General features: G+C 35.4%; 1 protein-coding gene and 1 long non-coding RNA gene across 2 annotated transcripts; one reads left to right on the forward strand and one right to left on the reverse strand.

Annotated features, from left to right (window-relative positions):
- The first annotated feature begins 2,535 nt into the window (after positions 1–2,535).
- On the forward strand, positions 2,536–7,855 carry LOC592202 (ribosomal L1 domain-containing protein 1). The gene is made up of 7 exons (XM_791739.5): positions 2,536–2,660; positions 3,474–3,616; positions 4,224–4,362; positions 4,837–4,985; positions 5,672–5,773; positions 6,463–6,695; positions 7,394–7,855. Exons 1-7 carry the CDS (start codon positions 2,622–2,624, stop codon positions 7,606–7,608), a joined length of 1,020 nt encoding a protein of 339 aa, XP_796832.2. The 5' UTR covers positions 2,536–2,621; the 3' UTR covers positions 7,609–7,855.
- Positions 7,856–10,131: 2,276 nt separating this feature from the next.
- LOC115923685 lies at positions 10,132–12,395 on the reverse strand. Its single transcript, XR_004064056.1, has 2 exons — positions 12,053–12,395; positions 10,132–11,275 (listed from the first exon to the last, which is right to left on the reverse strand). It is a non-coding gene; the product is annotated as an uncharacterized LOC115923685 (long non-coding RNA).
- Between the last annotated feature and the right edge of the window lie 668 nt (positions 12,396–13,063).

The following is a 13,063-nucleotide window of genomic DNA, read 5'->3' on the forward strand; positions in this document are numbered from 1 at the left end:
TATTGAAAATAAAGGTTCAAAAATATTTTTCGAATATGGAATAAGATATTAAATAATTAGATGTGAAATATCGAGGCAAATGAGCATAATTTCGAGGCAAATGAGCATAATATAGGCGGAGGTCACGGGGCCGGGGGCCGGGGGGGGGGGAACTATATGGGAAAATATCTCCTAGTTCCCCTTCTTTGACCAAGGGGGATGGCCTTTGTAATCACCCCTTCCCCAATGTTATGCATAATTATGATAAAATGCTCACTGTAAATGCTTTCAATTAAATTGTTCCTAAAAGTGTTAACCACATTGCACGAATCCAGCAAATGAATATTTGAAGGAAATTGCTCTTAGTCGCTTGAAATTAGGGGCGCGTTTTAAATGATGAGAGGAAAAGGGGACACTTCTCGAAAAGAATGAGACACTTATTAGAAAATAAAAAGAGCACGAGTCAAAATACAAAGGGTCATTAGTAGAGGTAAAGTGGGGCACTTTTTACGCCTACAAAAATGAGGCACTAACCAGGGATTAAAAAAAGGCACTTATGAGAATGGGAAGTGTGCATTAATTTGTCGACGGAAAAGGGGCAACCATCAGATTTTGATAGAGGCATTTATCAGAGGTGAAAAGGGGCATTTATGAAAAGGGGATAGGTCCCTTATTAGAAAGGAAAAGGGGCACGTATCATTGTTAAAAGAGGCATTAGCTTATGAGAATGCAAAAGAGGCCCTTATATAATACAGGAAAATGAGCATTCGTTGAAAGAAAAGTGGCACCGATCAGATTTTGATAGAGGCATTTTTTTTATCAGAAGGAAAAGGGGCTCTTTTTTAAATGGCATTTATCATAAGAAAAAATGACCCTTATTAGAAAGGAAAATGGGCACATATCTAAATAAAAGGTGCGCTTATCCGAGTTTAAAAGGGGTAGCTCTAAAAAGTAAAAGAGGCACTTGTCAAAATAAAAGGGGTACTTCTCAGATTTGAATAAGGAAATTATCAAAGGTGAAGGGGGAACTTATCAAAAATGAAAAGTACCTGAAAAAGGGCACCAACTATAGAGATTAAGAAGGGCACTTATGATAATGGAAAATGGACACTTATTGCAAAGGAAAATAGGAACTTGTCGAAGGACTCGAGAAGTTCAAGTGTCAAATTAAAAGGGGCACTTATCAGAAGTTGAAACCCAGGACCAAAATCCAATTGAAACCAGTTGAAATCTCCAACTGGTTTCAATTGGTTTCAACTGGTTTCAATTGGTTTCAATGGGTTTCAATTGGAATAGAAAATTTCCAGTTGAAACCAATTGCCGAACTGGAAAATATTGTTATGGGTACTCATTTCCAGTTCAAACCAATAATAAGTGCAACTATAACTGGTTCCAGTTAGAATTCATTTCCAGTTACCCAATTGGTTCCATGCAGTTAGAAGTCATTTCCAGTTACCCAACTGGTTCCAGTTAGCATTCATTTCCAGTTAGAAGTCATTTCCAGTTACCCAACTGGTTCCAGTTAGAATTCATTTCCAGTTAGAAGTCATTTCCAGTTACCCAACTGGTTCCAGTTAGAATTTATTTCCAGTTACCCAACTGGTTCCAGTTAGAAGTCATTTCCAGTTACCCAACTGATTCCAGTTAGAATTTATTTCCAGTTACCCAACTGGTTCCAGTTAGAAGTCATTTCCAGTTACCCAACTGGTTCCAGTTAGAATTAATTTCCAGTTAGAAGTCATTTCCAGTTACCCAACTGGTTCCAGTTAGAATTTATTTCCAGTTACCCAACTGGTTCCAGTTAGAAGTCATTTCCAGTTACCCAACTGGTTCCAGTTAGAATTTATTTCCAGTTACCCAACTGGTTCCAGTTAGAATTCATTTCCAGTTACCCAACTGGTTCCAGTTAGAATTAATTTCCAGTTACCCAACTGGTTCCAGTTAGCATTCATTTCCAGTTAGAAGTAATTTCCAGTTACCCAACTGGTTCCAGTTACCCAAATGGTTCCAGTTAGAATTCATTTCCAGTTACCCAATTGGTTCCAATTGGAAATATTTCCAGTTATAAGAGGAAGGGGCACAAAAACGATTGAAATGTGATCGATACATTGGATTGAGTAAAATTATTACGGAATTTATCGGATTTTAGAGTCCTCTTAGAACCAAACAGATTTGAATCCTATGTATAATACGAAACTCGGTTCTAAATGTTTGAATATCAACGTTAAAATCATAGAGATACATATGGCCTACATGACATGGCTATGATCAAAATGCACTAATGGTGAGGGGAAATTAAATTAAATTAAATTATACTAAAACATGCACAGAAGCACTTCACTGAGAAAGATGAGCCAACTGTGAACTCGAAAACAGGGGTCTGTAAAGACAGAACCCCCAAAACATAAAAGTGAGCCAAGATCAAAAGTTCGAACGCCGTGCGTGGCGCAGATAATCTGACAAGATTGAAGAGCGCCATCTAAACAACAACGTACTACTGAAGTAAGTCCGAGTAATTTGTCGTGGTATATAAGCCTTCACTGTATGCAGCGCATAATGCACGTGGCTGCTGTGAATCGTGACACTGACGGAATCTGCTGGTGAACTCAAGCTTTTCACTTTGAATTTGATTATCTGATAGCATGGATAAAGCAGTTGACGCAGCTATAAAGAGGGAAAAGGTGAGTTCGATCAGCTATAAAACATTTGCTTGGTTTAGCCTTTAGGTCTAGATCTACACAGAATTAAATTAAAATTAAATTAAAATTAAATATGGAACAAGTTTGCATTGTCCCATACTATGCTTTTCATGTAGGGTTTAAGTCAGACGTAGATTCTCCTAGCGAAAAAGCATAGACATCTAGATAACAACACAAGTAAAATAGACTCCTAGCTAGCCTTGCGGGTTTGGTGATTCTTGAAACACAAATCGATATCACCATGCCTTAATTGCAGGGGCGGAGATTTCTTTTCATGACCATGATGACACGGGGGGCGGGGGGACGAAATGCGAGGGATGGGGAGCATAGATCTAGTCGGTTATTATTAATATTAAGGACGAGAGGGGCGAAAGTGACAGAAGTCACTACTCCCTCTCAAGATTTTTAAGTTTTGTTGTATTAAAAAATTACATTCCTTAGAGAAACTATGGTATATTAACTGATTAAGAAAGGGAATACAGATTTTCTACAATATTTATTACACGAGGGAGCAAGAAGATTTTTGCATTTTAATAACAAATATTTATTATTAGTCTAAACGCTGCACTCTTGGGCCATCCAGAGCCTAAGACTAAGAGGGGACGATCCCCCCTAAAAAAAAATTGAGGGAGGGATGTGTCCTCTCCCCCCCCCCCCCCCTCAAATTTATGCCAAACAAGTAGACATGCCAAAATGATTGAATGAGCTTTTGAATTTAAATTGATGTAAATTGACATTGAACATGAATTATTTCAGTAATGCTGACCTTAAAATGTTTGCATTTTTATATTTCAGGTGAAAGAAGCAGCGACTGCTCTGATCGCGTATCACAAGACAAAGAAAGATGCTAATGAGATGCTTTTTGGAGAACCTCTCAAGGTTCAGCTACAAATCTCAGTCTGGAAGATTACAACTAAGAAAAGTACCACACATAAACTGTAAGTATGAGTAAATCAGTCGGGTGGTAACAATACTTCTCAAGGCTATCAGAGAAAGTAGAGGGTCAGACTCGTACATGTATTTTGAAAGCGCAAATTACCATTCAGGCCTGTCCTTTGTGAGTGAATACTTGTTAGTGTCTTGCCAAGTTTTACAGACCTAATCCTGGCCCATATTCCCAGGTTCACCTACAAGTAACAGAGGACAATACAAACTTTTGGTTAGCTAGTAGAAGCCATGTTGAGTCTCAAAATAGTCTTGTATCCAGAATTCCACATCAAACATATTTCCATCCCGTCACACAATACATTATAAAAAGACCGGTTTTGTACTTGCAAAAGTATGCACAAATCTATCTATTACATACATTTGTCATATGATGATTTCTCAGAACAGTAGAACTGGGGGGCGATTCAAAAAACTTGTCATCAGTGACAAATGACAGTTTTTGTTATAAGCTACTGAAATCCTTGCATCTGATTGGTTATCAGCAGATTTGTCTCTGATTTTTGTCATTTTGTCATTGAAAAAAGGCTTTGTGAAACTGGCCCCTGATGTAGAACTGATGTAGAATGCATGTTTTTGTTGGACATTTCATCTGTACAGGAAGCTTCCTCACAGGCCTCATGCTGGAAGCCTTAGTGTGTGTCTGTTTGTCAAGGATGAACCCAAGATGGACTCTGACAGATGCCAGGTGCACTACAAAGATAAAATAAGCAGCAAGGGTGTCACTAATGTTAACGAGGTGAGATAATAATCACAAACAAAAACTGGGAAATTATTGTCATTGTGGGATACATGGATAGGCTCTTCAAAAAAATCTTTTACATAAATGTAATGCTTCATGGGAGAAAAAACATCTTGTCTCTATATTAGGGGAGGATCATCATGAATATGTTATCATGAGTCAAACATGAGATATATTTCATTGTTTAATTAGGCACTTAAATGTCAAATCTTCTACCTTTTTCCTTCTCATGAAAGAAAAATATTAATTGGCCATTCTTTGTCTTATATACCTAGTTCAATTTTAACACAATGTTCTTCTTTGAATTTGATGTGAATTATTAAATGACCATTTTTAATCTTGAAATGTGTAATGTTCATTTGAATTGGAGACAATTATATATAAATCATTTATCTATCTATGAAGGTCATTATAGATCATTTATCTGTCTATGAAGGTCATTATATATGAATCATTTATCTGTCTATGAAGGTCATTCCTCTGAAAATGTTCAAGAAAGAGTACATCCCATTTGAGGCTCGCAGAAAGATGGCCAAGTCCTATGATCTGTTCCTAGCAGACGAGAGAATCTTCAGGTTACTCCACTCTAGTCTCGGCAAAGAATTCTACAAACGTAATAGGTAGGTAGAAATCAAAGGAGAAAATGATTTGTCATAAACTCTTTATTCTGTTATTAAAAATTCAACCAGTATTAAATAATGTTTTGTGTAAACTATTTGTACTGTTGTGAATCATCAAATCAAATTGGCTGATTTTAGCCACATAATTCTTAGTGCTTCTTCAGAAATGTAAGTTCCTAGTTTGCAGTTTATTTCTATAAAAAAGTAGTAATTTTTCAAAAGTAAGGGTGTAGTTGTTGTCCAGATTTTCCTTTAAAGGTAATACAAAGTTTTGGGAACTTTTGAAAATTAAGTGGATCGTGATTCTTACAATTTTGATATATTTGGATGCCCCTGTGGATGTATTATAAGCACTAGAAAATTTAGCCCCTAAAACACTTCTGCTTTTGAGAAAAATTGATTATAATAATTTACCGGTGCTCCTGGTAAATGTTGATATATTTCAAATAGCGCCTACGGCTGTACATGAAACTCTCAGAACATGTAGTTGTGATATATAATTCCCAAACGGGAACAACTTATGGGTTGATTTTAGTCAAAAACATTGTTTTATAGCTTAATTGTTTGACCCCATACCAAAACTTTGTATTACCTTTAAGTCTGTAACATTGGCCTGCAACATGATTGGATAATATTGTCACTTTAACAGCATTGATGAAATCAATATACATATGTTCTGTTCCCAGGTATCCAGTCACAGTGAATGTTGAAAAGGCAGACTTGAAGAAAGAGATTACAGAAACTATAGAAGCAGCCTATCTCATTCTTACCCACAGAGGGAGCTGTAGGTATGTTCTGTACAGAGCCATTGATTAGGAGAGTTTGGCCAACCCAGTCCTAGTTGATTACAATATGGTGCATACTGCTGTGTTGGGCAAGCACATGACAAAACGATATATACCATGTTATGACCAACTGAAAACCAAGTTGGCCAACCTCTGTGTATAGGTGGCTCTAATTGTAAACATACCCTTGACTTTACATAATGGGAATGAATTTAAACGTTAATTGCTGTTCCAACTAAACAATGATCGTAGTTTATGCCCATTTTTCCAGCAAAATTAAACATTTGTTTTGGTACAAATATTATGCATTAATGGGGAAACTTTGTAAGATGAAATCCTCAATTAGAATGAATTAATTAGAATGTGCAGATACTTATATTTCTAATACGTCTTGAGTAAATAAAAGAAATGATGGATTTCCTGTTGTGCAGCTGCACTCAAAGTTTGATTTGCTCCTACAATGTAAATGTACACGATTCTTTGTCATGATGTAATGTGTTCCTTAATATTTTGAAGCGCCTTGAGCATTTAATTAAAATGGATAATGGCGCTATATAAATCTCATGTATTATTATTATTATTACAATGTAGATTAATTGTTTTTGAAAACAAGTGATCATAATTCCAATATATTACATCCCTAAGACAAGTTGCACATGTATTTAATATGTTATCATTTGCTTGGTTTTCAGCACTGTTGCTGTGGCTAATATCGGTATGTCCGCCAAAGACATCACTGATAACATCCTGTCTGCCATCGCCTCCCTGAAGACGATCGTCCCCGGAGGCTGGTCCAATGTCAAATCTATCTTCGTCAGGACAGAGAAGTCTGTCTCGCTACCAATCTATACCTCTTTAGTACATGAAGAATGGGAGCAGAGTGAGGAGACAGAGATTGTGATAGATAATTCAGACATTAAGAAAAGTAAGCTCCTTTCATATTCTGTTATGTCTACTAGACTTTATTGGTCATTGATAAAAAGAATTAAGATTTAAAAAGTGAAAGTCCTGTCTTCTGGTTTCTTTGAAAAGAATCAAGTTTGTTATGAGCTAGGGTATTGTAAACTTGGCTGTTGGTATTCTAGATATGTGCCACCCATAGGTGTTACCCAACATAGCAACAAGAAATGCAACTTTGATGGCTGTAAATCTAATATAAGAGTAAGGAATTCTGAAATGAATACTGTAGGTGTTTTTATTGTGAGAAGATGATGTGGTCTATACAGTTCATACACCCTTAGAGCAAATGTGGAGGGTAGATTAATGTTCAAATTCTAAGATCTCAGAGATGCAAACTCTTGTGTATTGAATGTTTTAAAGGCCGGCTGTACTAGTTCAGCCAGAAGGGATTAGACCACCCAGCTAGCCAGCGAGGTCACTGTGACAGGTGGCTATCTCATCAACTCAGCTCTCAATTAACATAGGAAAAAGAGGATCATGGGGGACCAACAGGCACCTATTGGGAAGTTTTCTATATAGAGTTAGCAAGTAGCTACAAGTAGTACGGTGTGGCTTTTATGATGTACAAGACAAGTTGGTCAGCCTAGCTTGACTTTTGTGATAGATTCAGGTCATATGATCAACCTTGTCATATTTTGTCTGTCTTCTCTTGTTCTGTTGCAGTGCAAAAACAGATGAGGTTTGAAGCGAAGGAAGCAGCCAAGAAAGATCCGCAAGATGAAGAAGATGAAGATGAGACGCCTAAGAAGACGCTGAAGAGAACAAAAGAAGAGACGGTAACTCCAGCAAAGCTAGTCAAGAAAGCAAAACAAGGAAGCATTGGACGAGCTAGTCTTAGAAAACCAACACCCAAGGTTGGGGGAAAGAAAAAGAAATGAACTCTGATTAGGACAGAATGCAAGATGATTAGTACTGGAGATAATATTGATGGAACACTCCTCACCTCTTTCTCTCAAGGTTTAACACCACCCACCGTGGGATCCACTTCATACACAAACAAGGTTACTGCATTCAGAATGGATGTTCTTTCATTGTCTAATGCAATAATAGAATAGTTTTGCAAAAGTAGGTCCTGTACGATGTAGTTTTAAAGGTATAGACCAGTTTTGGAAACGCCCCCCTCTCAAAAAATGAAATGGAAGCTCTTATTACCAATCATGTGAAAGAATATGTTCTGACTAATACGTGATGATACAAATTTTGCCAGGAAACCACCTACTAATTGATATATTTGGTAAATTATCATATTTAGATATCAAGTAGTCCCATATATATCTTTATGTGTATAGTGCTTGTAACTTTACCAAGACTGGGCCAAATTTCTTATTATTTTGATGATTCCAGAACCTTGCAGTACACACAAATACTTATATGCTAGATGATCAACCTTTTCTGATCGATTCCACGTTGCTTTCACAATGCAATGGCATGACCAGAACTGGTCTTTACCTTTAAACAAATGCAACATACAATATACCTGTCTACTAAATAAAACTTATTTCAGTTATACATGTTTCTCTTCAGAACCTCTGGTTTCTAACTGTCAACTTTACCCACTATGCATGATGCCATCTCTGTAGATGAAATCTCTCTTTGCAAACAATGGCTGTTGCTATGTCTAGCAAGCCTCTGACAAGCCGTTGAGTTATCAAGATAAAACTTTTAAGAAGCATGCACAAAGTTTAAGTAGTAAATGGGTCTATTGTACGTTCTCACTTGAATAAAGTTCAAAAGAATATTAATAATTAAAAGAAGTTTTAAAAATGTTAATAATTAAGCTGCTAAGCTGCTCAGGTCATCATGGATGCTTCTTCACAAGAGAAACATAGTATTATAGAACACAATGGCCGCTTGTCCAACATCACATTTGGCTTTTTGGACAGTGGCTAATCATTTATATTCTACAAAAAAATCAAAAGAGATGTATGTATAAACTATACATAATTGTCAATTTTTTTTAGCTCGATATGCTTTGTAAATTGAACTAAATTCACCTCTATTATTCGACTCTTCACTGTAAATCATGATTAGATCACATTCGTTAATTAAAGCTACGGTCACAAAGGTTCGTAATAACGATGATTTCGTACGAATCTCCGTTTTCCATTGTCTGAAAATCGTTTGTACGGCGTTCGTAGCAGTTCGTAATGGCATTTGTGACCGAGGCTTTAGACATGATTTTCTATATTGCATAGTTCTTTATGTGATATCATGCATTTTTGTTATAGAACATATCATGTGAATGCATTTTAATTCCAATCCAATTGATAGACCAGCCTCGTGTTTGTTTACATACAGCTTATAAATGTACAAAACATGACGTAATAAAGATCAAGTGAGGCATTTTCAATGCAAAAAGTGAGCTGCTTTATCCATCGTTGCTTTTTGTGTGTAGTACCCACATGTACGGTACATTCCATTAAAAAAATATGAAGTTTTCTTAGAGCCCACGTTCCCAGTACAAGGTTTTAGAACCAGAAGTCTTTGAGATGCACTTCATAGACTGGTAGGATCGCATTTAAAAAAGGTTGGAGGTAAATGTCAGTGAGCATGTGTCGATAGGGGCGATATTTGGAGCTATAGTGCGTAAATTATACTTGTCACTCGTCTATACACATATTCATGTATTTGCAGTAAGAAGGAAAAAATAGTGAATACAAATATAATGTGACAAAATAATAGTTATCCTTTATTTTATATTTTGATGTAAATAAAAGGAAACTTTATGGCAAAAATAATCAATTCTGACCAATTGTCAAATATGTAATGTACATGCAAAACCAAAGAAGAAGAAGTCCTTATATACTGCCAATATGAGAGAAAAATGTACATGAATGACATTTCTAGTTCATGTTATGATGTATTTTTTATTTCATGGATCAATGTATCATAAAAATACTGAAGAGACTGGATCACGGTAGGAAAGGAAAAAACGACCTTATAAATGATCACCCATCAACACACTCGAAGGAATCAGGAGACATACATGAACATGTGTTTTATTACTTTTCTTTGAAAGATTTTAATACACTTCATAGCATAGTAATGGGTAGGAGTATCTTCCTTACTGCCCATCAACTTTACTTCAAAAGTATCGTTTCACTCTTCAAACACTACAATTCAAATTAAACTTTGCATAAAATATGACTATTTCATCAAAATGATCTAAAAGCCAATGCAACTTTAGAATTCTACTGTATAATTGTCCAATATCAGTAGGCTCTTTAGCACATCGATGGGAAGAAAACCATTTGCATACATGCACTAATATATAAAAGTTTGATGAACTCTGTAAAAAGTAAAAAGAAGAAGTAAAAAAGGAAGGAATATATATGATGTCATATAAAGATATACTTAGTACAAGAATGTAATACAACTTTACAGATTTATGGCACCACATCAATATCAACCTAATAAAAGGCAAAGCATACAAAGTAAATTTACATATATACACTCGATTATTCTACTTTTTAACATCTGCTTGTTGACATGAATATAGCCTGAACAAATGCAACTTTTGGTTTTACGCCAGATAGGGTATGGAAATGCATCTGGCCAATTAAAGAATCATCTTCCAATAGATATAGGCATCAACTTACAGCAAGTCTGGATTATAGAGAAAATTCCTGTCCAGTTTTTCGATTCAAAATGCTGATTATTTATGAGGGAAAAAAAAGGAATTATGTATAGCAATATAATGTTGAATTGTGCATTCATCTACAATCAAATGAAGTATAACATTTGCTACAATGTTGATTCTAGAGATATAAAGACGATTGCTGATTGCCCAGATGTGGTCCAACGTCCAATGTTGTGGTTTTACAGACCACTATATTTCACTAATCTACATAAAAAAGGCTGCTCTACTGTACATTACAGACGGAAAGGTCACTTATAGTATGATCTTCAACATGAAATCAAGATATAAAACTATGAAAAGGCCATCAACGTTCTCTGTACCTACACCTCCCGTTTTCAAGCAGAATGTACAAGTAACGCACCTAAAAGACATTTTAAATGAAGATCAATTGTCCTTACTTTTAAGGTTAACCTGATTATCTTGTGCTTTTAACTATGATGGGCTGAAGATGCAGGCTAATGTCTCCTCACTGTGATGTAGCATTCTCATTAAAGACCTGAATGTGTTTAAGCAGCATTACTATTGATGAAGGATGATTCATTTTGGTAATCAGACATGGATAGAAGGGAAAGAAAGGAAGACTGAGAACATTGGTCATTGCATGTTACATGTATCCCATTCTATGTCAATATTCAATAACTGCTCTCAATTTTCACCCATAAAAATTATACTGTTAAACATACTAAAGTGAAAAATCAACAACAAAAAACAGCAAGATATCAAAATATATGTACATAAAGAATGCAATAAACGCCACCCCCCAAAAATGGATCTGTATAGTACATGTATCAGTTTTATAGGCTTAATTGTCTTCTTTAACTACAAGATCCAATCATTTTTACCTGAAAATAATTCCTAATATGCTGTTTAAAAACACTTCAGTACAGTTGAATACATCATTAACCCTATGTTAACTGGGGGGGTCAATTTGACACCCCCCCCCCCTGTAGAAATTTCGCGACTACTCCGAAATCGCGGCAGATATCAAATTTTCCTTTCATGACTTTTTACTTTTGAGTCTTACGCATCTTTTAAAACAATTTTTTTTGAAAATCGAACCTACGGTTACAAGGTCACGTGACCTTTTGTCTTTGCATGTCAGCCCGAAAATCGCTCATTTTCGTGATTTGTGTACAAAACATATGTAAAAGTCATTTTTCCTAAGAATAGATAAAACATTGGTTATTCAGTCTTGTTTAAAGTTTAGATGTTTGTTTTGGGGTCAAAATAGTTGAATTGTAGTTATAAATGAAATAAAACAACAAAAACAATATAATACATAAGTTAAAAAAACAATGAAATACATAAGAAATTATAAAAACAAGAGATAACATAAGGAATAACCTGGCTCTTCCAATTTTTTGTGTTGTATTATTATTCCAAATGGTCTAATAAATGTATGTAGTGAAAAAGAATACGTAAACATGAATAATCTATGAATTATGGGCAGAAATGTGAATTTGATGGCCTTATTTGCATAAATTACCATAAATATGCAAATGAGTTAATTTTTTCAAAAATTTGAAATTACCATAGTATTCTATACACTTCACTTGACATGCATGCAAATTTTCGCGGCGATCGACGGTGAAACGGCCGAGATCTTAGGGGGGGGGTCAAATTGATCCCCCCCCCCCAGTAAAAACCTGGTCTGAAATAGCCCAGTGAAAATAGGGTTAAACCACAGAACAACAGTTCCAGACTATTGTTCATGTGAATGATAAAATATAAGGTATTGGAAAGCAAAGTGTGCAATCACAACGTCTAAGATTGTTCAGAAGATATCATTGATTCTAAAAATGAAAAATTTATCTTGAAATGTTTATTTCCATCATGAAACACCATTTCACCATTTTTACTGGTATAGCAATCTGATAGTCCCACGACATTTACATACATGTATGTCATCAATCATAATGACATGCACAAATGATACACAACAATTAAAGGTAATGCAAATTTGGGGGAAATTTTGAAAATTGGATGGATATTGTAGTAATTCTTTAAAATTTTGATATATTTGAATGCCCCTGTGGATGTTTTATAAGCACTAGAAAAAAATAGCCCCTAAAACACTTCTGCTTTCGAGAAATTGAATAATCAAATTTACCGTTAAATTTCAAATATTTCAAATAGCGCCTAAGGCCATTCCATGGTAGCGGTGTGAAAATCTTAGTACATGTATACCGTATGTAGTTCTGATATACAATTTCCAAACGGGAATAGCAAATTGGTCGATTTTAGTCAAGAAACATTGGTTTAAAGCTAAAGTAATATCAGTCTTGAGAGGGAGCTACACAACATTAAGTTTATTATTTACAATTTCAACTGCAACAACGATCATTGAATATTGTACAATCGCATATGCTTCCAATATGTTCATTTGAAGTTTTGAAACAAATTCATGACCCCATACCAAAACTTTATATTGCCTTTAAAGGCATCGTTCAACAATGTTAAGTCTGAGATACACGGCCCTACGTGTGATCAGTGTCTGTGATATGGTGTAATATTGAAGCCCTAAAAAAAAATCGCGCTTCAAAATGATCAAGAAGTGCCTCAAAAGAGTAAGAATCTTTGAGTGACCGGTTTTACCATACTCGTTTTCCCTTATAGACTGTAGTGTTATGAAAACCGTCCGGCGAACGGTTTTCAAAATTTGTAATTTCAATCATAAATATCTTGATAATCAG

The sequence above is a fragment of the Strongylocentrotus purpuratus genome, unplaced genomic scaffold (genome assembly GCF_000002235.5).
Source record: "Strongylocentrotus purpuratus isolate Spur 01 unplaced genomic scaffold, Spur_5.0 spur5_scaffold_14, whole genome shotgun sequence".
Lineage (NCBI taxonomy): Eukaryota > Metazoa > Echinodermata > Echinoidea > Camarodonta > Strongylocentrotidae > Strongylocentrotus > Strongylocentrotus purpuratus.